Below are 27464 nucleotides of genomic sequence, written 5' to 3'. Positions count from 1 at the left end.
AGAGCCCTGTAGCAGAGATGAGTTTTTTCACTTGAGCTGCAACTGACATGCAATGTTACACTAGCTGCAAGAACACAGCTGGTGGCTTGGTATCTGCACGTACTGCACAGGGCTCACCGCAGTAAGTCTAGTTCCCATCCTTCACCACAGAGTTCCGAAACGTTTCATCCTTGCGATGAGCACTTTTCAGATGCTAACTTTTAAGTTGCTCCTCTCTCAGCAACTTTCAAAGGTGAAAGTCAATTAAATTTGGACGTTCCTTTTATGGTCAAAGTGCAGTGTATGATTCTGTTTTTGCCTTCTCTGTTGTTACGTTACGGCATGCTAACGTGCTTTCATCCTCAACTGGATTCGATGTCCCGGAGGAAGGACAGTTTAGCCAGCAGTCGGGAGGGAGGGGCCTATTCACCGAGCCACTGAGGTTTTCCAGAAGCGATTCCTCAGGGCCACCACCGAAGGGAGTGCCGCACAAGGTCCCCAGTCAGCACCGGAAGCCCCATAACACAAACCCCGGCAATGCCACTCGGCACGGCACGTAGGATGCTCACCTACTGGCACATCAGACTCAAAGCTGGACAATTCATTCCAGTGCCACCCTGGCACCTGGGGCTGCCGCTTAACCCGCCGAATCCCGCTTATTCTGTCTGACCTCGTGCTACAATCAACAGGAGAGAAACTGAAGGACATTTACAGGCCTTCAGAGAAATTTGGGAAACATAAAAGACCCAGCTGGGTCTAACTGGCAGTGCCTCTGTGGTCGACCCACCAGGCCTGGGTAGACAATATGCCTGGGGCAGTGGGGAGGGACACAGCTCCCAGCAGAAAAGGGTTAAATGAGGTGTCATTTAAATGAGGCGACACCCTTAAACGAGGGTTAAAGGGTGTCATTCAGTGCCACCTGATCCACAGTCAGTTCCTGGTAAAAAGGAAGCGTCCTTACCTGCTGTGTACCTCTGCTAAAACGAAGTACCAGCCTTTAATTTTATTATGGTATTCAGAACATAATGTCTGAGCAGGCAATTACATTCTGATGCAGACCAAGAAATAATGTGGGGCTGATGAAAATGTCTCTCCCCATCAAAAAATAACTGGGAATGGAAAGGCAATCTCAGGCAGAGAGCTGGGGCTGGAGGCAGCAAGAAGAACACAAAGAGCAACCCCTGTGACGGTCAGCTGACACGCGGAATCTTCGCATAACAGAACATCACGCAACCATCAAGAGGAAGGAAGTCCTGACCCTCCTCAACACAGATGCACCTGAATGCCACATGGCAAGTACAAGAAAGAAGCCTGACACTCAAGGCCACGTGTACGATAGACTCTGTTTCTATAAAATATCCGGAAGAGACAAATCTGAGGATAGAAAGTAGACCAGTCCTTTCCTAGGTCTTGGGGGTGGGATGAGGGGACTGAGAGGTGCCGCCTCACAGGGGAGCAGTGAAAATGCTCTAATATAGCCCTGACGGATGCACAACTCTATAAATACACGCAAAGCTACTGCACTCACGCCTTAGATGGGTGAACTCGGTGGTATTTGAATTCCACTTCAAAAAAATCTATTTTTAAAAAAGAACACGAGGAATCTGTTTTCCCAAGTTCACAGAACTATCATGGACATGGAGGGCTGTGTAAGTTTAAGCTGTACAATGCAATGATCTAATGCACTTACACATTGCAAATGATGACCACAGTTGGGCGGTTAACACCTCCATCACCTCACATAATCACTACTTCCTTCCTGGGGGGAGAACATTTAAGGCCTACTTATTCTGCTAGCAACTTTCAAGTGTATCACACAGTAGTTAATTAGAGTTCCTCGCTGCACACTAGGTGCCCGGAACGTGTGAGTCTTATCACTGAAGTTTTACCCTGTGACCGACATCTCCGCATGGTCCCCACCCCGGCTCTCGGAAACCATCAATCTACTGTTTCTACGAGCTTGTTTCAGTTTGTTTTTTTTTTAGATTCTACATATAAGTGAGATCACATAGTATTTGTCTTTCTCTGAAGACTTAGTTCACTTAGCATAAGGCCCTCAAGGTCCATCCAAAACATGAAGAAGATTAAGAATTTTACATATTCAAATGGAAGCTGGAGGGAAGCTTCTATGGATGTACCGTGACTGGGACAACACACTAAAGCCTACTCGGAATATAAAAATGGAGCCACCTCAAAGGGCACCGAGGTCGGCCACAGCAAGAAGGGCCTGTCGGTAGCTGCTGCCTCCACCAAGTCACACAGTGACAGGGTTGGGGACAATTTACAGAGCTGACCAAAAGCAGGAAGAAACAAGAAACAGCCTTTGGAAAGATCCAGGATGGGTCTTGAAAGAAGAAAGGAGCCACGCAGCCCAGCTCCGCACCCGGGGCCTCTGTTGACGGGAGGGCAGCAGGGAAGGAAAGCGCCCTCCACCCCCACCAGGACGCCCACGGGGGACACCTGTGTAGATGAGTGGGCTCGGAGGAGGTGAGCGCCAGGTGGCTAAACGGACAGCCCCTTGCTACTTCACTTCCAGGGCAGACTCCGGACAGTAAGGAAGGCATGTGTGTATTTCTCTGTGGTCTCTGAAGGCAGGTGTCAGGAGTCTGCCCATGGGGGGTTAGCTAGAAAACTCTCAGCACAGGGAATAATGACAGGCAGTGTTTGCCGAGCACTTACATCCGTCAGGCTGTGTACTAAGAACCTGACTGCCTTTGACTTGTTTAGTCCTCTGAGAGATTGGAACTGTGATTGTCCCCACTTTAGAGACAGGCAAACTGAGGCTCAGAGGGTATAAATTACCAATGGTCCCACACTAGTCCTTGGGCAGCCTGGCCCCAGAGCGCTTGGCCACAGTGGAAAGTGATACACGACTCAGGCTGGCTGCGGCGGCCCAGGACATGACAGCACATGGTGACAGGCTCTTATTATAGAAAGGGATGAGGATATTTAGGAAAAGTCTGATTTGTTCACCCCTTCCTCCCAGACTCACAAGTGTTTGTTGCTCGTAGTTGCCTGGTAACCTGGCAAATGCTGTCTGTGTCTGGCTGAGCTGAGCGACTCCAGTGTGGTTTTAAAGGGACAGTTGCATGCGTCCACTTCCCTTCGCACACACAGGACTAGCCTCTCATTCGTAATTTCCCATTACGTGTGTATTCACCACCAGCGTGGACTCCTGACCCAGCGTTCTGTGTCAAGGTCACAGGCAGCGAGGGTGGGCCACTCTCAGCGAGGGGGACCAGAACAACCACCTACACACCCTCAAGTGGCAGTTCCAGGTGAAAGTGAAGGCTCTTTGCTCACAGCCCAATTGGTGCTTTGAGAAAGCAGGAGCGTGGGGGTGGGGGGCAGTCCCCACAGGCAGGATGATGGCCTACTCTCTAAGGAATCCGTCCTGACTCAGCAGCTCTCTCTGGCAATGGGAGGGTCTCTGGCAATGGCTTCACCCCAGTGGGACAGAGAACAGTGAGAGAACAGGTTCCACGTCCACTGTAATCAGCTGTCTGCTGCCCTGCCAGGTCACGGGCTCACTAATAAAACCGGGTGTGTCTGTGGGAGGTTTAAATCTACGTACGCACACTGAACTCTGCCTTCTGCCACTGAAGAGGAAGCCGGAGCCTGTTCAGTAATCCTGTGCAGTAGATAAATCAGAAGTGTCTACTTCTGATGGACTGTGACTTTAAAAAAGTATACAGTGCTAGGTAAGGAAGAGATACTTATGGAATTGAATTTACCTTCTCAATCGTGATGTTATTAAGGATGATGTTAACCGCATGTTTGTTGATGAATAGCCCTCCCCAGGGAGGGAACTGACCCAGGCAGGAAGGTAGTGCCTTCACCCCATGAGGGACACAACTTGCCACAGCTAAACCCCGGAATGGTTCAATCTCCACGTGAGTGTGTCCCAATATATGCCCACATTTGCTTTTTGGCTGGCATTTTTTTTCACTCTTTGCCCGAGGATAGGTTTATTGATTTGAGAGAGAGAGAGAGAGGGAAACATCAGTGTGAGAGAGAAACATCAACTGGTTGCCTCCCGTACGTGCTCTGACCGGGATCAGACCCGCAGCCTGGGTATGTGCCTGACTGGGGATTGAACCCACGGCCTTTTTGGTGTGATCCAAACCAACTGAGCCACTCCAACTAACTGAGCCAACCGGCCAGGGCACTGGCATTTCTTAAATGAAAACCCCAGACAGAGAGCAGGGGCCATATGTGAATCCCTATCACCTCGTACTTCCTGCAAGAGCTTAATAAACTAATTTTAAGTTATTCTTTTGTACTGAGCAGGTACTCGCTGTGCGTTGGCTCTGGCCTGGCACCCCGATTTTGGTGGAGGTCACACAGGGGTGTTCCTGTGCTCAGACTTCCTACCCCCAGCTCTCACTTTTCCCCAGGGCTCCATCTTCCCCAAGGTTGCCCCTGCCCCAGCAGAAGCCAGGTGAGCAGAGGGTCTCCATCAGTCTACCTACAGTGCCCCCCCTTAATTCTTTACCATTGGGGGCTCCCAGGACTCCTGTCCTCTGACTTTGCAACTTTCCTATCTTGTTCTCAAAGCCGAGAAAGTCAGCAGCTCACGAAGCAAACAGGAGAGGTCGTGCAGATGTCCTAGCAAACTGCCGGCTGTTCCACAACCCAGCACTCACAGCAGAGCTGGGGACAGGGGACAGAGGGGCGGGTCTCCCCACAGACACCCGCCTGACCCATCCCAAGGGCTGCCACCGGGAAGACGGTTCCAGAGTCACTGCCCGAGTCTAAAAGCCACCTCTGTCTCTTATCAGCCACGTGCGTCGGTTTCCTCATCTATCACATGGGTGCTGACCTACGCCACCTGCCTCATGGGAGATACTCCACAGAAAGCTGCGAGAGGAAGGCCCCAGACAACCACACACGGACGCTCCACAGTATTTACCAGCTCTCAGTGTTACCATTACACGTACACGTGCATTTAGGCAAAGACGAAATAAAGTCACCCCCTACCAGCAATAATGACAAGTAAATACTCAAAATTAAACCTCTCAGGAGGCTGCGCATATTCCTCCTGCTTTATCCCCAGGTCTGGGTGGTGAGAGAGTGCGAGGCAGGCAGAATTATATCTGGTTTCCATATCTCCACCAACCGGGGGAAACAGGATGTTTTATGTAGTTGGACTCAGACAAGAAATGGACGTAAGGCTCGCAGTACGCGTGCCCAGTGTGAGGAAGACCTCACACACTCCAGTGAATCCAGGGGTGGGGAGGGGACGGCCCTGCTGGAGGCGAGTCATCGTGGGATCCACGTGTCCCACTCAGAGGCCGCGGCGGCTTCAGCAGAGACAGACACCCGCGTCCAGCCCAACGAGGGTGCGGACACTAACCAGACAGCCAGGCTGATCTGCACTGCTCTCTGACGCCTGCCCCGGCAGGAGGCAGGAGGGAGCGGCCCAGCTCTGCTCCATGGAGTCGGCCTCAACCCAGCCTGGGCCCCGCCTGGGCCCCGCCCCCCGCGGAGGGCAGTGCGGGTGCCTGGCCTGGAGCGCCTGCCACTGAGACCCTGGCCCTGGGAAGTGCAATACGGTACACGCACCTTGCAGCATGGGCGCTACAACCCCATTTTAAAGAAGAAAAAATTGAGATTCTCGGTTGGAAGTGAGGTTACGCCCAACCTCCCACCCCAGAGAGGGCCTTCCAATGGAACAGCACCACGCAGCTCCGTGGGAGGGCGAGGCACGGTCAGCATTACCGCCACATCTTTAAATACGCGTTAGGTTTAAAAAAAGCAGCCTGAACGCACGGGATCTTCCATTATTTTAATGAAAAGAGTATACAGGGTGGGGCAGAAGTAGGTTTACCGTTGTGAGTACGTGAAACACAGTTTGTTCCTGTATCATGATTTAACTAATGTACTATTTTCCATACGAACAACTGTAAGCCTGCCTTTGTCCTATCCTGTATATTAAATAAAAAGAGAAAGAAAAGTTGATCTCAAAAGATGTGTAATAAAATTGAATGGTGGTAATTTGCCCACTGATTTGTAATTTTTTTTGCTTATATGCATTTTCACTTTTAAATGTGTTTAATATTACTTACCAAATTAAGACTTTATTTTTTTTTTAAGAAAGAGAAGCAGGCTCAATAAGCGTGTACCTGGTGGAGCTGAAGTCTGAACCCAGTGCTCTGCAGAGCCCACACCAAAGCCCTTCTGTCCCAGCACGAGCCCCACCCCCACCCCAGAAGGCAGCGTCTCTTGCCCAGAGGCTGCGGCTCAGCTCCACCCACTGGAACCGCAGGGCTCTGCACTGCAGAGTAATCGCGGGGTGGCCGCACACGGTTTCCCAGAGCTGGAAAAACAGCTCTGGGTGAAGCACGGTCCTCATCAGGATGGTTATTTCTAGAACCTGGGCAGGAAGGCTGGCCTTTCTGAGGTCTGTTCTTTAGCCAGAAATAGAGCCGCCTCTGCCCACCTGCAAGTAGGGGAGGGGCCTGCTTTGACGGGATACTTTGCACTGGGTACTAGGGACCTGGTGGTCCTACCACAGCAGGGTGGGCATCAGAAGTCCACCTCTAGGTGAGTGACATGCAAGAGACAAGCGGGACGGGAAAAAGCCAGGAGGCTAATGCCCACAAACATGGCCCAGTTACAGCCAGGCCTCCTGAGCAGTGTGCTCGGGGGCAGCACAGGGAGCTTGGACCAGCCCTCTCAGCATCCACCGCCGAGCAGCGCCCCTCGCTCACATAGGCCCAGGCTTAGAGCCCTGCTGGGCCAGATGTTAAGTGGAACCAGCAGTGAGTGGACTGACCTGGGTTCAAATCCAGGCTTCTCTACTTACTATGACCTCAGGCAAGGTACTGAACTTCCACAGCCCTAGGTATGCTTGCCTGTATAAGGAAATAAAAATACTTCTTGGGGGAGCTCTTTTTTAAAAGGACAACATGTCAGGGCCCAGCGCATCCTGGTCCTCACAGCACGACCCAGTGGGATTTATTTTGCTCAGCCAGCGATGATGTAATTGTATAGCATCCTCATTATGTCAGCACTGCCTTCCCATTTTATTCTGCCTTCAAGGACTCTACATTCCTTACGTGGGTCCCTGACTTCACAGTTTACAGAAGGGTCACATGATACCTCTCGTAAGCCTCACCACACATGGATACCCACCTTACAGATGGGGGCCCCAGGCTCCAAGCTGAGCTCACAAACCAGCAAGCGGCAGAGGCCGGTCTCCAGGCCGCCAGCTTCCCAGCCAACACCCTTCGCCAGCTCCTCGTTCGGGTCTGCTGCCAGACCAGGGTCTGACTCACTCTTTCCTGACACAAAACCCGACTGTCCTCTCTCCGAAGTTAGAACAAGCACTGGCTGTGGGAGTCACGCTCTAGCAAACACTCTTTCAACAGACGGTTAAGACGCTTTCACAGGGAAGGCTCCTTGCTCCGCTCTGAGGGGAGCAGAGGGAGTGAATCCAGCTTTGGACCTCAGAGCATTGGGCTGGTGCTGGCCAGAGCAATGGGGGCCCTGCCTCCTGTCATTTCCAGCCTTTGGGACTTGAGGGGACATGGGGCGCTCGGCTGGCAGCCCCAGGCTCTGCTAGGAATTTGCTGTGGGGGGTTGCTCCCCTCACCCCTGCTGCCCTGCAGGGCTCCCTGGACCCAGTAACTAACTGGAGCTGCCTCTCCCTGTGGTGGCCCTTCCCCTTGGCAGAGAGGGGAAGGGTGCCATCCACCCAGACCCTCAGAATGTGACTTTATTTGGAAACAGGGGCTTTGCACATGTGATCAGTCAACGAGGATGGGATGGAATCAAACTGAAGTGAGGGTGGGCACTAAGTTCCACGACTGGTGTCGTTAAAAGAGGAAAGGACACGGAGAGCACACTGAGAAGGCCACAAGGAGGCAGAGACTGAAGAAGCAGCTACAGGCCGAGGGAAGCCAAGGATTTCCAGGACCCACCAGCAGCTGGAGGGGCAAGGAAGGATGCCCCCTAGAGCCTCCAGAGGGGGCAGGGCCCTGCGGACGCCCCAGGGTCAGACCTCTGACCTCCGGCCCTTTGAGAGGATACACGTGTCGCCCTGAGCCACCACGTGTGAGGTGCTTCCTCTCAGCAGCCCCGGGGACCCTGCGCCCATAAACCCACTTGTTCAAGCCCCTGTTGCCAGGGCAGGAGGCACAGCTGTCCCTGAGAGCTCGGCCTGCCGTCATGGGGCTGTGGGCACTGTGTTCGGTGAGGCCTGGGCTTCGAGTTTAATTTTGGAGCGTGCACATTCGCACACACCCACTCTCACCCCACTTCCAACTTCTAAGAATAGTGTGCTGCCAACAAAGGGCTCCAGCTCTGTCTCGGAATTGGCCGGCTCCTGGGGGAGGTTTCCTTGTGGTTTGGGTTGGGATTTCTTTCTTTGGCACAGCTAGGCTGCAATGGGAACCAGCTCCCCGGCTCTCCATCCACAATGACAGGAGCCTGGCAGGACTCCCGGCCCAGGGGGCTCAGGCTGGACGTTAGCAGCATTTTTCTGCCCTGGCTGGACCCTCCCGACTCTCTTCTAACATCCACGGGCATTTTTATCGAAGGCCTCTGGAGTGCTAATAAAATAAAATAGAGCACTGCACCCCCCCAGTTGCATGTCCTCCTCCAGGCTCCCTGCCGGGCAGGGCGGCTGCCAAGAATGAGCTCTGAGGGCCACCCGCCACCCTGGCAGATGGCAGGTGATCTGGGAGTGTGATCTCATCCCGGCTTTGGCTTTGCCACTGATTTTCTTGAAAAACCACCTTCCCCCTTGGGTCCTCACTTGCTGAACGAGAGGCAGGTGGACAGGACGGTTGGTTAGGCACTTCCGGGCGCTGACATTCTAAGGCGACAGACCCCCTCCTACACTCCGGACCAGCGTGTCTGCTCACTCACAGGCCTCCCTCCTGCATTCGCCTGGCACCACAGGCCCCAGTGCTGCAGAGATGCTGGGATGGGAAGAAAGCCCAGCGCCCGGTCAGGGAGGCGGGCACAGTAACAGCAGGAGAAGACAGTGGAGGGGGTGACACCCAGTGCAGGCGGCTGCTGGCAGAGGTGAAGCACAGAGGAGCCGGAGGAGGAGTTGGGTGGCCAGGCACAGAAGGCAGAGGGAGCTCCCAGGCAACTCGAGGTCCGAGTGGATGCAGCGAGGGCAGCAGGCCCGGGGTGGTGCAGGGGTGGGGTGAGAGGGTGGGACCCAGAGGGTGATGGCAGTTTGGAGTCTTTCCCGGAGGCCACAGGGAGCTGGGAGGTGCAGAGGCAGAGGGCGCCACGCTCCAAACTGGTTTTCTTCAGGAAGTATCATCTGAACACTCAGAACTCTGGGGCTTCTGGGGCCTCTGGAACCATCGCCTCCTGCTTTCAGTGGGCTCCAAGAAGGCCACCAGGAGGCTTTCCATGGTCATCTGAATGACAAACACTGAGGCACCGGGGTCTTCTCCCTGCCAGCCCTGGGGGTGATAACCAGCACTGCGGGAATGTGGGGCTGAGGGCAGGCCCACAGCTCTGGACCTGTGCAACCCTGCAGCTCCAGAATCCTGAGCACAACTCTGGGGTCAGACTCCCAGGCGGAAAGCCCTGCTGCTTATGTTACTTGGTCTTGGATCCGTTACTTAACTTCTCTGAGACTCGGTATTCCCACCTCTGAAATGGGCCCACTGCCGACTGTGCCGACAGGCACTGCACATGTTAGAAAAAAGACTCAGTAAGTGCACTGTGCACAGAGCCTGGCTGAAGAAAAAATGCTCCACGCACGTACGTCTCCCCTCCTGACATCACAAACCTGGGGCGGGGACTGAGATAAATAGTTGTTTATCTGAGATAAACTGGAGCCCAGGAGGGAGGTGGGGAGCAGGCCACACGGAGGGGCAGCTGGGCCTGTGGGTGGATGGTGGGTGGTATAATGTGAACATTAGGGCTTTTGTCAGTGTGTCAACACAACCACTAAATTTTCCTGCAGCTAGAAGCCCAGAAGTAGGAACACGTATGCCGCCAGCAAACCGGTGTGGGCCTGGGCCGCAGTCTGACGTGAGTAGAGTTGGCCAGGCTGCAGAGTGTTGGCAGCTGAGTACTGAGCACAGGAGCCTCATCAGCAGTGTTGAAGGTACTCCCAAGACTCTGGGTGTTTCTTAGCAACTGCCTATTTGGGGGAACACTGCATGCCATGGGGAGGATGACTCAGGAACTTGTGTAAGACAGGCAGCATCTTCGACCAACATGCAGTGCCCACCACCTGCAGCCTGGCCCCCGCGGGCCAGCTGCTCCTCCCCAGGCCCCAGCACAAGACTGGAAGACCTTTGTGAGGCCATCAGCTACCCGACGGGCCTCTAGGCAGCTTCCAGGACTAAAATCTTGCAGAGAGGCCCTGGTGCCTTCTCGGCTGCCGGACAAAGTCCAGTGGGCAACTGTTCTCCTTCAAACCACCTGAGCTGCTGACATGACATGAGTGGGGAAAAAAGACACCTGACAATACAGAGCAGACCCTCGACACTCGGACCCAGAGCTGGGCACAGAAGGCACCTGTGATACATGAAGCCCTCCCAAATGGAGTCCAGAATAGATGGGTCTTCTTTGCAACCAATACATAGGTTCTAGAAAGCTCCAGGATACAAATGCTTGCCGGACCCTGGTTCTTCTTCCACTGTGATAGACACCATGTCATTTCATCTTTGCAAAATTTATTTTAGGGAATTAAAAAGATTCTGCCTGGGCCGGGCCTCTTGGCACAGGCAGTTGATACCAGGTGTAAAATAACACAGTCACCTGTCATGACTGCACACCCAATTTAAAAGGAATTATTCCGTTCAGTTCAGGAGAGGAGGCATCCCACTTCCAGGAGCATGTTGTCAGGGACTCTGTCTTGACTGTCCTCCCCCCAAACCCCTCCCAGTGAAATCAAGACTGTTTGGCACATTGTGAGGATGAGCTGGGAGGTTGCTGTGGAGACGAGAGGGTTTTTCATCGCATCAACATTTCAATCTCCTAATGAGGGGAGAGCTGGCAACACCTTCCGCCTCCTCCTCGGATGAATGTTCACAGCAAGGACAAAAGCCTGTTGGATGGAACAGGGTGAGGGATGGTGTGCGCCTCCAGGTCTCCTTCCGCAGCAACCCGGAGTCCGTGGCTTCAGCGTCCATGAGCAGGAGACAGGTACAGGGAGTATGCAAGAGGCCAGCTCCCCCGTTCCCCTCCCCCACCCTGGGCAGCCCTGGGGAGGGGCATGCAGGCCCTGAGGCGGCAGGTGGGGCAGCACCCACTCAGCCAGCAGAGATCTGTGGGAACTGGCCCAAAAGACCAGGGACACAGTCAGTGCCCAGAAGAGCCAGCAAAGACAGCCTTTTATTTCTGAAGTGTTAATCTGCTCATGGTGCTCCCTTGCAAACCCTCTGGCCTCGCCATTCAGTTCCGACTCTTCGGCACGATGCACGCCACCCTTGGTTCCTGACCAACTCTTCCAGACTCCTGTCTCCCTCATTCCCTAAACAAACGCCCCGAGGTGGGTGAGTCCAAAGCCTCCCTGGCTGAGCACGTGTTCTGTGTTCCCTTGGGCGTAGATCCTTTCCCAGCTTGTTCCGGCCTGGTCCCGTTGTTCTCATTTCTCCAGACCTGGGTCAGGTGTCTTGAGCCGTTGGTGGCCTTCTCTCCTCCTACACTCCCTCCCCACCCGTCCAGGAAGCTGCTGGAATCCTGGCCCAGCTGGCGTTTTCCACATCGTGACCTACTACAACTGGTCTGCGCGTCCGTCTCCCGAGCCGCAGCCGAGCCACTCAAGGGGAGGGGGTTGTTTCAGAAGGAATGGCAGAATGATGGAGGAAGAGGCAGAGGTGAAAGAAAGGGACCATGTCAACTGCAGATGGATGTAGAACTAAGACCACCAAGAACCCAGGCCCATGAGGGGCAAGGGCAGCCATCGGGGCCAGTCACGGGCGTGCTCTGGGCAGCAACCCCTCTCCTCTCCCCCTGAGCACCCTCAGGACGAGAGATGGAAACATCGGGTCCGTCTGGTGCTGTTAAGGAGCGAAGAAGAGTTGTCAAGTTGTTCATCCACAAAAAAATCTCTGACAGGGATTCTTATCAGGTTATAAAAGTACCTTCTAGAAGACTCCGTTTAAACCCAGGGAAAAAAAATGAACCCTACCTCAAAATTCAAACAGCCAGAACCACAGTGAACAAACCCATCTCCCTGGGCTTGAGACCAAGAACAGCTGTTGGGTAGGGGGTGACTGTGAACTGCCCAGGCACAAACCGAATGTCCCACTCAGGTCTCTCCCGGCTCTGACCCCTTCACGGGCTCAGACGCAGGCGTCCTCCCATGGATCTGCACCTTTCCAAGCTCAAGAGGGGCCTTGCGGCCACACCCAGGCATAGGACATGCTGCATTCAGGGTTGGGCATCGCTCTTTCTTGGGATTTATCTGGCTTTGCCCAGCAGCCTCTTCAAAACCTGTAAGTGGGGAAGGCAGGTCCTCGGCAGTGCTCGGCTGCAAGGACCCTCCAGCCTTCCCTGTGTGGGGGACATGAGCAGCAATCCACAGAAGCACAGACGGGCAAGGAGCCTCGGAGGCCGACGCGGGATCTCGGCCATTGCTAATCCGGGATGACAGCCACCAGAGTCAGGTCTTCCTGTCTGAGTCATGTATCGCTGAATTCCCAGAGGCTCTGAACCCCTCCAACACAGGCCTCGTCGTCATCACCTGTGTTTCCTCCCTAGGGACCCAGCACGTGCCTGGCATAGGGTAGGCACACTGGGACATGCCTGTCACAAAAGCTAATGTCATATCTGCTGTGGAATCTACTTGCTGTCTCGGTCGTGGGGAGTGGTTTTCCTCCAGGATTTGCTGGGTCAAACCACTATCTCCAAGGCTCTCCCTCTATGTGTAATTTCAAAAAGCTACATGAGAACCCAGCAGTATGTGAAATATATGTGCATGTGATGGGTAGAAGTATGCCCCCAACACACCATAAATGTCAAAGTCCTAACTCCCAGCACCTATGAACATGACCTTCTTTGGAAGTAGGGTCTTTGCCAACGTAATCCATTGAAGGTGAGACCATAGGCGAGCCCCTAACCCAACGGACCTCATGCTCTTATGAGAGGGAGATTTGGGAACACGGGAAGGATGCTACATGCGGACAGACACAGAGACTGGAGAGAGGCAGCTACCGGCCAAGGTGACACCCAGAGCTCGGGAGAGGCAAAGAAGGACTCCGCCCAGAGTCTCCGAGCGCGGCCCTGCCAACACCTGGGTTTCAGCCTTCTGGCCCCAGAGCCGTGACACAGCGAGCTTCTGCTGCTGTAAGCTGTGCACTCCATGGTCATCTGTTGCGGCAGCCCTCGGAAATTAACACTGTCCAGCAATCAAAAGGCAGGGACGTTTTGTTTGTTTTTTATTATAACACTTATTTAATGGCAGCATTGACCTCAGCGGTTTGTGTTTGGGCAGCGTCTACTTCGTTATGTTACCCATTTGCTCATGCCTTTGTTAACGGTATGTGCCCGGCACCAGAGCCACAGGAGCGGGCGGGCAGGGAGGCCACGGTGAGGACGACTCTGCGAGGAGGCCAGCTCCCTAAACAGCGGCACGGGTGCCGTGCAGCAGGTTCCATATACACGGACTGCAGAGACAAGGGGCATTTACCGAGTGGGTGCTACCAAGTGCCTGACACCGTGCTGAGCGCTGCGTCCACACGGCGGCCTTTAATCCCGCACAAACCAATGAGGCAAGGTGCTGTCCTGACGCCCACTTTCCCATGAGTGACGTTCGCCTCAGAGACCGCGGGCCGGTGAGACGCTAACCAGATCCGGGCCCATGCTGGCCACTTAGGGAAGACAGAGACCTGCTGCAGCCGGCAGCACAGCAAAGTGCACGGTCAGAGGGGTGAGGGCTCTTTAAAGGGGAGAGTCATTTAAATATTAAAACATCACAGTAGTTGAATTTTCAGAACAGCCTATTTACACGAAACCCCACAACTGGGCAAAGAATCTGTGGCCATCCTTCTTCAGTCACCAACAAGCACCACCAAGCGCTCCCGACGGCTCGTGGGTGCAAAGCCGTCACCTCCACCTCCGTGTGCGCTTGTGCAGGAAGGCAGGACGGAAGGTCCTGCTTCCCTCCTCCGCACCTGCCTGAACCTTTCAGACTGGCGACAGGGAAAACACCGTCTTTGTTATTACTCTGGCTGACCCTGTGTAGCCCCTGATCTCCCTGGGGCACTGTTCCCAGCGAATGTGTTAACTCAGCTAATCCGCAGCACGACCCCCCAACTGGGACTCCACCATGCCCATTTTACCAGAAAGGACGCCAAGCCAGACCCAGAGAGATTAGGCAAAGTGCCCACAGTTGGAGCTGGATTCGAACCCAGACACTCTAGCCCGGAGTTCGTGTCATTAACCACCTCGCTGGGAGGAGGGCGGGGGCGATTTTTGGAGGAACAATTACTAAAGTGCCTCAGCCCCAACCTGACACCACTGGGCCACCTGTTATCCTTCTCTGAGGCCTTCCACACACATTTTCCACTTCTTTTCTCTGCCCACGTCTAGTATTCTGGAATGAACTATAAATATAACACGTAACATATAAAAATAATGATATGCTCGTGCTTCTCTGCTGCAGCAGGAAAACTTCCCTATTAGGACAACCCAAGGGATGTGCAATTTCAGCCAAGAGTGAAGAGATGATAACGAGCCAATGACAGGAAAAAACAAAAGGAGAAAAGAACGCAGCTGTCAAGGTAGGGAGTCACCTAATTTACATCAGGATAAGAGTCGAGGGGAGGGGAGGGGAGCTGCAGGAGAAGGAGGGGGTGGGGGCAGAGAGGAGAGTAAATGGCATGCACAGAGTGCTGGGTAACTGCTCACTGGACACCGCGAATGGTGCGCAGTGGGGCACGCCACAGGGTGCCCCTGCTTCCGGGGACTCCACATTCACAAGGACCCTCCTCCACCTCTGTGGCTCCACCCCAAATGGTCAGATCCTGGCACTTCCATGCGGTTCATTTTATACACAGAGCAGCCCTGGAAACTCTGAAAGAAGTATCCATCCAAGATGTACAATGTAGGACACTTCCTGTCGAGTTCTTTGGCCATTTCTCTTCCTGCCCCTCCTCCCCCTACACCCCCAGCTCACCCTAGTCTCTCTCCTCCTTCATCCTCCCCTCCTTCCTCCTCCTTCTTTTCACTCTAACTATATAGCAGGGGTCTAAGGGTCACTCGCGACAACACCTCCCGAGAAAGAGGAACACAGCTGTGTGTACATACATGTACATTGTGCGTGCCCTTTTGTGTACTATGTACCCGCACACGTACACAGAATACACGTGTCCAAGGAAGGACACAGGGCACCTCTTCCTGGCGGCCAAGCCTGCATGACACACAGGACGAGAGGTGCTCCCGCCGGGAGTGCCAGCTGGCTGCTCAAAGGTCATGTGGCCAGGCCTCCAGCTCGGCCCCGGCAGGGGAGGAAAGGGACCATTTCACGGAGCAGGACACACTGGCCACAGACCCCCAGGCCTTGAACTCAACCCAACCCCCAGGGGACAAGGGATTTTTCAGTGCTCGACAATAAACAAAAAAGGTCTGAGGTTACACCTCACCCTGTGCTGCCTGACTGCCTCCCTGGAGCTCAGGTGTTCCGAGGCGAAAGACAGGAAAGGCCCAGGAGGCAGGGCGTGGCCGTCTGGCTTGGAGCGTGGGCACCATGGCTCCTCGGCCTCCTGGCTGCAGGAGCTGGGGCAGGGCTTGCGTCCAAGCCGCATCCTCCTCTATGAAGGGAGGCAGTGCGGGCGGGGCTACGTCAGGGGCTGTTGTAGTTTAAGGAACAGGGTGGGGGGGAGCGGTCAGCATCTTAGACACAATGTACCAAAACGTGCCGGGTGACAGATGCCTCTGAAACTGCTTTCCCTTTCAATCCGCTCAGGGCAGGTGTGGTCAGCACAGCAGTGGCTGTGCCAGTTTTCTCCTGTCATTTCCAGCCCAGGATCTCGCTTCCTGCCGACAACACACCATCCTTAGCCCCCAGGCCCCGGCTGCTAGGAGAGGTGAAACTGAGTCACAGGCATTGGGGCAGGGCTCCTTTTCTTTGACACCCTAACTGAAAACAAAGGGTTTTCCCCCAGTCTCACAGCCAGGCTTTCAGGCTCCCTGCCAGCAGAGGACTGTTTTCCTTCAGAGGGTCCCAATTCCCACCGTGCAACTTAGAACCTGGGTAAAAATGCCAAACAGTGAACCACCTGCCGGGCTTTCGGACAGGGCCGGTTCCAAGGAGGGCGTTGGTATCATAGTAGGACCCTACACTGAGCCAGGATTAAGTCATTGCCACATTAAAGGGACACACCTTTAACATTTCCACGACATAATCACAAGCAATTACGATCATGTGAAAGAACTCTTTGTAATTAATGATGACTCCGCTTCCTGAAATGGGTAATCCTTCTGTCTTGAATTCCACAGGTGGCTGGCAGAATGGAGGCACTACATATACACCAGGAACTAATATTTAAATCAGTTTTTAATTCACCTTTCAATGGGAACAACAGAACCAGAACAGAAGCTTACCTTTGTTAGGCCTTCAGTTCCTTACCTCTGTGAGGCTACACATGTAGCAACAACGAAGCCACACAGAAACGCCAACCACCCCAGGCCTGAAGTGACTGTCCCTAAATGGCAGTAATTTTGCCCAGGCAGCCACAGGAACCGCCTTTCCTGAAACGCACCCCAACTGTTCTGGCTTTGGCAGCGATGCTGTGTTATCCCTTAACGAGGCACTCTGACTGGTCTCTGTGACTTGAAAATGGAAATCGTTTTCCCTCTGATTAGGGAAGTTCCCTGCGAAGCTGGAAACCCCACGTGCCCAGCACTGCTTTCCGTGCGGATCACGTAACATCCCTTAGTCCTCGCAGCCATCCTGAGCCAGGCCTGTCAGGGCCCCGTTTTACCAATGAGGCCACAGAGGCACGGGACGTGACTTGCCCACGCTGCCATTCCCCACCTGGAAAGGCCCACGTGCGTGAACTACAAACCTGAGGAGATAAACAGACTTCCTAGATGCTGCCCTTCACTCCGTTACTGCAGCAACTAACCAGGAGGGAAACCCCAGAACCTCCTTGCATTGGATTTCTGTTGCTAGCAAAGTTTCGCAGCTGCCACAGATGAAGGTGCAGAGGGAATAGAATCTGACCCACGGCAACACCCAAAAGGCTTCCAGGGAAAAAAATCTGACAGTTTTTCTCCAAAAAAAACCCCAACAACAACAACCAAAAAACCCCACCACCAAAACTACATATATTGCCTCTATTTGATTTTCCCACTTGCTCACAGTAGCCGGTTACCTGCTTCCGTCAGTGAGATACGGAGGTGGCGCTCCACCTCCCCAGACAGCCCCGGGGAAGGCAGGGGTTTACCTTGTCATAATAGTATCGCAGGGCTCTGCTCAGCTTATCGTAGTTCATGTTTGTTTTGTTTTTTCGGAGTCCCCACAGTTTGGCCACTTCTTCTGCTTTGAGGAGCTTGAATTCACCATCGTTGGAGGTCCAGCAGATCAGATGCTCATGCTTCTGGTCCAGCAGCAACTGCAACAGGAACTGCCACAGCGTGATTGCACTCTCCATACCTGCGGAGGAAGGGGCCGGTCAGAGCGCCAGGGCACCAGGGCACGGCAAGCCAGGGGGCGGGGCTGCGGGGGAGCCTCAACTCCCCTCTCCCCACCCAGCAGCCTGATAAAGTCATATTCACGTCCACCCCAACAGGCCACGCCGAATCGGGTGTCCTCTGGCTGCATTTTGGAAACAGCCATAATTCAGAAGAACTACAAGGAAGCCCTGTGATCCCCGTATTCACTACACACATTCCCTTGGGTGACAGGGTTGCGATGGAAATAAAGTGAGAAAACGGTTCATGAATGGCCCACTTGTAGAACTAACCCCCATACAAATGATTCTCCCCTTAACACTGGTCTGTTCCCACCCATCCCAACAACTCCTGTGGGGGTCAGTCTCCGGTCCGTGAATTGCTATGAAAGCTGAAGCCCTTGTTCAGAGCATTTGTGTGGGAGCTCTGGGGAACAGGGTTGGGGCATATCAGTCAGTGTAACTGCAGAACGAGCTCCGCGAGGAAGGGGCGTGGTTGGATTACTCTCTGTATTCCCAGCGCTCTGATAACCCAGCATGACCCTCGAGTGCAGCGTGCACCCAGCCCACAGACGTTTGCCCCTTGGAGAGGCCTCCCCTCACCTTCCTTCACCTCCCCGACCGCCTGCCAGGTCGCAGGTCAAACCCCATGGTCACAGTGCAGAAGGGGGAACACTGTCTCCACCAGGACAGGAAAGCCTACAAAGTGCTGTCTTTTCCCTTTGACTCTGGTGTGGACTTTGTGAACACTCTTCCCTAGCTTTGGAGGCTGGTGAACTCCTACTCGTTCATCGGGACCCAGTTCAAAGGGGCCTTCTCAGGGACGTTTTTCCCCACTCCCTCCGGTGGCTTCTCAACTTCAGATGTTTGAAGACTTCCACAGCCATGGGTAGTACTGAGGCTGGAAACAATAACGGCAGTAATCATCACAATAATAACCCGCCTCTCTTATCGACATGGGTTAAGTTAGGAAAGAAGAGGTGGTTGGGCTGGACTCAAAAGCTTCACCTCAGACCAACTGTCCTGACGGGACACGTGACGTGTGCTGGTTTTGGACGGGGGCCGGGTGCAGTGGCATCCCAGTGCCGGGCAGAGGAAGCCAGGGACTAACAGAAGGTGGGAAATTAGCTTCTGGTAAGAAGAGAAGCTTTAAAGGCAAGTTGTGAGTTGGGGACAAAGCCAGAAAGAACTATGATGGCAAGGAGGGGACAATGAAGTCCTAGGAGGCAGCCAGGGGTGACTGGCTGGGAGATGCCCCTGGGAGATGGGAAGCCAGAACAGTTGCTCTGGGAGAGTCACTTGTACCAACACTTGTGGCATCTTTACAACAGTTCCCACGCACTCCTCTTAAAGGGACAGCGTTCAGACTGACAAATTATTTTCCTCCCTTTCCACATGGGAACAGATGGGAAAATACCTAGCCATCCAATAAGTACCCATTTCCTCATTCTCTTTCACATATTTAGCCAAAGGAGCACACTTCCTTGTTTCCCCAAGCGACACGGGTTTCTCAGTTAAAGGAGAGATCGAGAATGTTCTCCACATGCCCATACGGTATTTTAATCGCGGCTCTCTAAAGGAGAGATCAACCTTCCCCATCGCGGCCACTCAGCCTGCGAGACGTTAAATCACTGCGTTGTTGGATGGAAACCACCTTTGCCTCTCCCACATCTTCCGAGCACGGCTGCCACGGTAGGCGGCAGCTTGCCGGCTCCAGCTCCCAACGCCAACTGCCCTTCCAATGATTGGAGGACGAGCCACTAACTTTCTTCTCATCACTGGCACTAAAAATTGCTAACAGTTGTCTCAACTTCTTTGGCGTTTTCTTGGCCAAACACTTCAGACCGCAACCTTTAAAATATCTTTGAAGCCTGGAAGGGATGCTCAGTAGAGACTGCCCCAGGGGGCAGAAGGCTGCCAGGGGGGTTGGAGGTCTGGGTACAAGGGACCTGTGGAAAGTGGTCGGCCACCTGCTCCTCCCCCAGCTGCAGTGGACATGAACCACTGTGTTCCAGATGGGACAGGGGGACAGTGAAACTTCTCTGCGTATTTTATACCCAGTGCTTCTTCCACCCAGGACGCCTCAGAGCTTCTGGTGCTTCCTGCAATCCCTTCTCACAGTGTTCCCACCACGTGCGTGGAAGCCAGGCTCTCCAGCCGCCCATAACAGGACCTGTGTGGCACGCTGGGTGAGTGCTCTCAAGCCTTCCCTCCTCCCCCTTCACGTAATCGTGCAACAGTGTATTAGAAGGGATGGAGTACGTTTTTCCCACTGAAGTCTGGGCTCGACCATGCGCTCTGGCCAACGGAATGCTGGTAGAAGAGGCTTCCCGTGCTTGTACCCTTCCTCCTGTTCCTACCACGAGGCTGCTGCCCCGCAATGTGACACATGGACCCAGCCCGAACTCAACCCGAAGCCTGGAGCCACGTCTCAGGACCCACAGTTTGAAGTATTGGGTTGGCCAAAAGTTTGTTTGTTTTTTTCTCAGATGGCTCTAGTAGGGCACTTAACGGACTTGAACTTCATCTGAAACAATTTTGTTAGATTGTATTGTGACAGCTGGCTTATCAGTGTGCATTTTTTTAAAAACTTACCAAAACTGGTGAATTTCTGTGTAGCCATTTTAACACTGAAGATGACCAAAAATATGTAACATTTTGGGTGAATTATGCTTTATTACCTCAGGAAACATAAAAACGCCACTGCAATGCCAAAAAAAAACTTGTGTAGTGTATGGAGAAGGTGCTATGACTGATCAAATGTGTCAGGGTGGTTTGCAAAATTTCTTGGAACTACTGACCTTTTGGCCAAATAATTCTTTGCTGTGGGGCTGTCTGCTGCATTGGGAGATGTTTAGCAGCACCTCTGGTCTCTACCCAAGAGAAGCCAATCGCCGGAGATGGCCAGCATACTCAAAATATCCAAATCAACAAAGTTACTGGTAAAAATGAAAAATGTGTCTTTTATTTCACAGGAAAAAAAAAGAAACAGCCTTTTGGGCCAACCCAATAGCACCCCTGAAGCCAACCCATGAGAAAAATAAACGCTGCAGTAAGCCAGCGAGCCCAGGGACAGTTCCATGGCACCACTGCAGCAAACGATGACTATTACAATGTCCAGCATCCTTGCTTCAAAAAATTCTCCCTTCACTGGGGTGCAGTGTCTATAGAGCTCACATTTACAGTCATCAGCACTTTACAAAAAGTATTCTAGGGAACGCAGAGGGAGGGGCTGACCGTGTCTTTACTCCAGAGGGCTGCAGTGGGCTGAGTGATGGCCACGGGGGCAGTGCCGCGGCCTAAGGCAAAGGCAGAAGGAAAGGGGGAAAGAAAACGAAGAGGTAAAAGAGTAGACATGAAAAGTCAGGGGAGCAAATGGTGGAGGTGGGACCTTTAGCTCAGGGGCCTCCCAGACTTCTGGCAGAGGGGAAAGAGCTGGGCCAGAGGAAGGGAGGCACAGGGCTGTGAACCAGGAATCAGAGAGCTGCCCTGCAAACTCTCAGAGGTCCGGAGAGCTAGGTTGGTGGCTGGCAGGCTGGGAGACGATCCCTTCCTCTCCCCTGGATTCTCCCAGGCTGAGGTGCCACAGCCAGGCTGCAACTGAGGACCTAGGGTTCCTCAGAAGGGTTCAGCGTGAGTCACGCCGCTCCACCGGATGTGATTACGGCAGCAAGCCACTCCCGCCTGAAGCTGAAGGCCTCGTTCTCCTCGTCTCCAGCTCCCTTCAGCCACCCCTCCACCCCGGTTGGCCCACCAGTTTCAGTGACTGCCCAGCACACAAGTCTTCACTGTTGGAAATCCCAGCCACACATTACTGCGAGATGAGTCTCAAAAAGTATTTCCCTGTGAGCTCATGATGACATCAACGAACATCTGTCACCCCCTTCTGCACTTGGCAGAAGTAATCCTGGGATACAGAAGGCCCCCAAAACAGCTGTGGACCCTTCCACACCCTCTGGCCAGAGCCAGCTGTGGGGCTGAAATGCGTGAGCGCTGTATTCTGCCATGTATAATGCGCACTTTTTCGCCCAAATATTTTAAGGAAAAATAAGGATGCTCGTTATCCATGGGTAGAATGATTACATACCATGGGTGTAATAATCCCGTGCATAATGTACACAAAAAACATGGGTATGCATTATACACAGCAAAATACAGTAAGTAAAGGGGAGGAGGGGCGAGGGGACAGGAGGGCGGGGCCGCCAGCCGACATCCCTGCTGGCGTTCTCTCCATCCAAGGGCACTCACTGTATGTCTTTCATTTTTAGTTCCCTTCTTACATTTATTACATTCATGATTAAGTTGCGTCCTTCCCACAGTTGTCTCGACACACAACCATGCTTCACATTTTGTCACACCTCGGCCAGCGGCACATTTGGGTCCCTCTGGGACACTGGACAGGAGAGAATCTAACTTCGCGGTTGTGGAGTGTGTTTTGCCAACAGCCACCAACCCCGAGTGTATTCAGCAAATCTGTCCAAAGGAGTATCTCTCACCAGAAAAAAAAAAAATCTAAGTGGTTTTTCTCCTAAATCAGTTCCTTAATAAACCCCTTTATCTGAACATGGAAGTATAATAAAATCCAATGTATCTGGCTGCCATTATAAGGAGTATGAGTAATTCAGACAGTCCCATGGCTTCATTAAATAAAAAGCTCTAGAAAGTGTTGATACTTCAGAAAGATTCATGATTGATACAGTATTATGCAAACGGAGGCCTGCGTTAAATTAAAATGGTTCATCGGCCCAACCTCTTTTAGCTGATTTTAAAACTCTCCACGTAAGACACATAGAACACATGAAAGAAATGCTATAAATGTTTTAAAAATACACCCCCAAATCAAACTTCTGTTCGTAGAAGAGGCTCCTCTTCCCCTCCCTCGATCCAGACCTGTTTGGAATGTATCGGGTACCGCAGTGCCATTCTGCACGCAAAACCACGCTCTGCACGTGTGTGTGTAGGAGGATGGGCCCACGCTAAGGCACCAAGGCTGTGACAGGAGGACATTTTGCACTTCTCAGCTGTGCCACTTGCCGCGGGTGCCCACCACCTCCACTGGAGCCGCCAACCTCCACCGGCACCGCACGTGGCAGGCCCCACGCCGCCGCCCCCGCCTCCGTCGCCGGGCCTCTCCGGAGAACAAGGTCCCCCTGCTATTGGTTGCAATGGCTTCTCGCCCGCTGTGATGTACGCCCTCGCTCCCGCCGCAGCGGAACGTAGTTAGATCATCCAAACAGGTTGTCCAACGTGAATAATACACATCCCTCCTTTTAAAGGAGCAGTGGGAAAAATTAATAGGCTCCCCGTGTTGGCAAATTATTTTCTTCACAAATTTTTATTATGCTCTCACTTCTATATCAAACAACAGAACTGGATATAAGCTTCTCAAGGGTTGTAATTCTCCTAAATCGGTAAAATGAAATTCACAAATAAATCACTTTCCTCGCCCCCTACCCACTTAATGACTGATGTTATAGACAATGGATGACGTTCTGTTCAAATGCACCCAGCACTCGCCAAAAGATTCCCGCAAAGACGAGTAAGGTAGGTTCTTTTGAGTACAATGTGTTCACACTGCTATACACTCCGGAGACTTCATTATCTCCCACTTCCCTCAAGTTTTCTTGAGTGTCCATTTTAAGTCTAACACTCTCTGGGTATTCGGGACACATCAGTGACCAAGAGAGGCTGTGACCACTGTCCTCGTGGAGCTTACCTCCCCAGGGAAAAGTCGGGCCCCAAACAGCAAACACAAGACTAGTAAATGACACAGCTCTACGGGAAAATGCAACCGGAGCAGGTGAAGGGGTGGGAGGTGGGGTGCGTGAGCAGGAGGTCGCGGAAGGCCTCTTTGAGAAACTCAGAGTTGAGACATGCCTTTGTTAAAAAATAATTTCCAAACTGGGTGAGATCCTGGCTCCCCCACAGCTATAAAAATGAAGACAGGTTAAAGGTTTAATTTTACCCATTAATTAGGAGGGAACCAAGCAGATGTTATAACAAGTCGAAAAAAGAATGCCAACCACGGAGACGTTCATAAGTCAGAAACGCCGAAATGAATACGTGAATCAGACACCACGGGGGCGGAGAGGGGTCTGCCGAACCTTCCAAGACGGAGCAGAATCGGCGGGTCTGTGGACAAGCAACATTTTGTTTTCAGCTACCTACGACCGGTAAGGTCGTAAAACGGCTTCCATAAATGAGAGGCACACCATCCAGCGGGGTTCTTTCTAGAGTGTGGACAATGCAGGTTTTCACTGAAGTTATTTTCTACCACGTGCAGCAGGGAGAGAGCAAACCACTGCTGTCTATTCAGAAAGCTGCCCGGTGGGGAAGAGCAGGTTCAGGAGCCAGACTCTCCGTGTTCAAATGCAAGGACTGGTCCCATCCCACTGGGGCACTTTGGATAAATACTCTCCTAAGTAAAATGGGGGGTGATGCTAATAAAAGGTGTATTTCCCATTCAGGGCTGTTGTAAGGGAATAATAATGCACTTGAACTCTACTGCGTACACAGTGAGTGCCAGTGAAGTGTTTACTGTTGCTTTTTAAGCAACACACGAACCTCTTCAGAGCCGGTTGTGAGGCACGCGACCTTCCTTCCCCTGGCTTGGAGCATCACTTAGAGGTTGTACCGCTGGGTCCTCTGTTCAGTAGGCGGGGCCCCCTACACGGGCTCTGAAAGCTAAGGAGACTCTTCCCAGCTACTCGGTGACTGCTGTTTAGAAGGTGACTTGGATCACATGTATGTTTGTTTTTTTAGACTATCACCCAAAATGGAAGAACCATTTTTTCAATTCTTGCAGAGAACTCAAGTTCCTTAGTACACGCTCTCAGACTCCCACGTAAGCAACACCAGCTCCTACAATGCTCGCCCTGAGGCCCCAAGTTGCTGGGGCCCCAGCAAAGAGGCTCTTGGGTGCCCACACTTTCCTCCAGTCAGTTCTGTTCAGGTCTCCCTTGTGTCCTGGGGTGGGGGGAGGGGAGTCAAGTAGATGAAAGCTGTTGGGTCAAAAAGAGAAAAGTCTTCTAAAAGAACAACCCCAGGGGCAGAAGGACAACACTGCCTATGACAGCTGCAGATGGGGCCCCCGTGGGCACATTCACCAGCCCGGGCAGGGCAACTGACGTGCACAGGAAGAGAGACGCTTTGACTGTCTCTGAGTGGGTCCTTTCCACCTTCATTCTGTGTTTTCAACTTTTTTCTGTTTTTTCTTTTAAGATTTATTTTTCAGCGACAGGATGAAGCGAGGAAGAGAGGGACAGAAACATTTATGTGCAAGAGAAACATCTATCGGTTGCCTCTCGTACCCCCTCTACTGGGGACTTGGCCCACAACTCAAGCACGTGCCCTGACTGGGAATCAAACTGGTGAACTTTTGGTTCGCAGGCCAGCACTCAATGCACTAAAGCCACATCAGCCAGGGCTCTTTCTGTTTTAAAACAATGCAAAAAATAACCTTGATTCATTCTCTAACCCGGATGGAGCCTCAGAGCAGGATGCAGCATAGACTGACTACTGATCACCCCCATCATCCCCAGTGCCCCCCTCTGCCTACCTGAGAGCCATCAAGCCACGTGGTCCTCTCCGTGGTCTGGTCGAGGGCACTCCCCACACTAACTCATGCCAGCCTATCTCCTCTGACCACCGGGGGTCTAACAAGCAACCTGTGCAAACGTGAGAGCTGCTTCCTCCCCATCAGTGGGGAGGACTGACACTGGGGAAACAGGACTGACACTCATGAAATGGGGTGCAAGTCCCATTCTAACACCAAACAGGTGGCTCGTCTAGTAAGCACGAGGGACACGTCAGAGAAGATGTAAAGGCCCCCCCAGGGGCCCCCAAATGAAGGTAATTTTATGCACACAAGTGAACACACTCATACCAGGGGGCCTCACCATAATCTGCCTCACTGTTAGCCACTCATTATCTGTTTTTTTCCAATCACAAGAGCCTCACCCTTATCTTCTCTGTACACAATGGGTATTATTTATGAAGCCTTTACCATATACCAAGCACTTTCCTGAATGATCTCATTTAATTCTCACAACAGCCCTAAGAATTGAATACAGTAATTGTGACCATTTTGTAGATGAAAAAACTGAGGCCCAACAGTGAAAGTGGAGGAGCCCTCTAGAACAGTCTATTCTGCACATGGCCAACACACCACTGCAAACTATTGGTCACCAGTCCACGATAAGTACAGAAACAAAGAGTTAAGTGCATAGAGACGTCTGTTGCAGAGTCATTATTACCACATCCAAACCTGTGACCAGTAGGCTTATCTTGTTGGCACAAGCTATGGACTAGTCCATCACATGCAGTGGGACCACGCTAAAACATGTGCTGTTCAAGGGGAGCCTTGCAACTATGACCCAAAGGTGTATGAAAACCTGGAATTCACTGATTTCATTAAAAGATAATTTAAAGTAACCATAACCCTGCAGGATAAATAGTTGAAACTGGCTACTAATAAAGGATTGGAGATGAATTTTTAGTGAAGCAATACTGGCTTCATTTTGGATGAAAGCTAAAAAATTAATATCCTGAGTTTGCTGAAATGTGTTTGACAATCTCTTCTTCCATTTCTGTCAACATAGCTCAGCCAGCGAGACTGGCTTCTCTTGGACTGTAATTAAAACAAAACATAGACACAGTTTCTGTACATCATCCCCTACAAGTACCATTTTTGTATGCAACCTAGATTAAATTTGCTAGTCAGCAGGAAACTCGTTTGACACACTGAAAGTGAGTATTTATAAATATGGTGTTGAAGTGTGCTTATGGGTATTTAATATGGACAATCTCTACTTCACTAACAACTTTTCTGTTGGGTTACAGTTCCTGAATGACAAAACACTGCCAGTATTAATAGTCATGATCTATATCAATTGTCTTAATAAGCACTGTCAGCTAATACATAGTTCCTGTAGCTATTTTCCCTGTGTTTATTCCAATTATACTCATTGAAATGTGACTTTTTTTTTGAGAGGTCCAACTCTTTTTTTATTTTTATTCATTTATCTTTAGAGGGGAAGGGAAGGAGAGAAATATCAATGTACGGTTGCTTCTCGTGCATTCCCTGCCGGGAACTGGCCTGCAACCCAGGCATGTGCCCTGACTGAGAATCGAACCACCATCCTTTGGTTCGCAGGCCCGTGCTCAATCCACCGAGCCACACCAGCCAGGGCTGAAATGTGACTTTCATGTTTGTTGTTTCCACAATAAAAATTGAGGCTTGAATTTTAGTATCTTTGTTTACTTTGCTAGTAATTTATTTTTATTGTATTTCACAGAATTACCAGTCCACCATGTATGGGAAATTTAAAAAACCGGTCCTTCCCAGGGGTGGTCTGAAAAGCACTGATGTTGGAGGTGGGCTCCCTGAGCACCGACCCGTTCCGGCCTGCTGACAGATCCCCAGCTCTCAGACCAGGGCCAGGTCCTGGTAGGGGCCCAGGAAACGTTTGTCAAACAAATGTGTGAATAAATAAAACAGGTTAGAACCAGCCACAGCCGGTGCCCTTCCCCGATCTGAAGTACTGCCCCCCACCACACGCATGAGGACCCTGCATTAGGAGGAAGATGAGAATTAGGCTGGAGAAGGCTTTCCAGAGGAGTGAGCCTGAGTACAGCCTTAACTAAAGAGTGGGTGAAACTCGAGGAAAGTCAGATGTCCCCCCGAGGCCCCGTCTCCGCGGCCCCCATGGGCAGGGGCAGGGACAGCAAGGACAAATGCCAGGGAGGAACCAGCGTGGGGCCTGGAAAAACCTGCAATTTCTATGGAGACGACCTCCTACTGGAGCCTGAAGAACAGAAGTCACACAGCAGCAGGGTCACAGTGCTCCTTCCAACTCCTCCGACTCTCCAGAAGCTGCCGGGCTG

The 27464-nt window shown here is 52.2% G+C and overlaps 1 protein-coding gene across 1 annotated transcript in view; it reads right to left on the bottom strand.

The window, feature by feature from the left end:
• ELK3 (ETS transcription factor ELK3) overlaps window positions 1–27464 on the bottom strand; it is a 65566-nt gene that overhangs the window by 19965 nt on the left and 18137 nt on the right. The window contains exon 2 of the mRNA XM_037067855.1: window positions 17355–17563. Within this exon, the coding sequence (XP_036923750.1) occupies window positions 17355–17561 (207 nt within the window). The 5' untranslated portion in view covers window positions 17562–17563. The remainder of the gene's footprint in view (window positions 1–17354; window positions 17564–27464) is intronic.

Source organism: Sturnira hondurensis, unplaced genomic scaffold (genome assembly GCF_014824575.4).
Source record: "Sturnira hondurensis isolate 20B ecotype Veracruz unplaced genomic scaffold, ASM1482457v3 Scaffold0017436, whole genome shotgun sequence".
NCBI classification, from domain to species: domain Eukaryota; kingdom Metazoa; phylum Chordata; class Mammalia; order Chiroptera; family Phyllostomidae; genus Sturnira; species Sturnira hondurensis.
The sequence above is the reverse complement of the archived record's forward strand: the minus strand, read 5'-3'. Positions and strand labels throughout refer to the sequence as shown.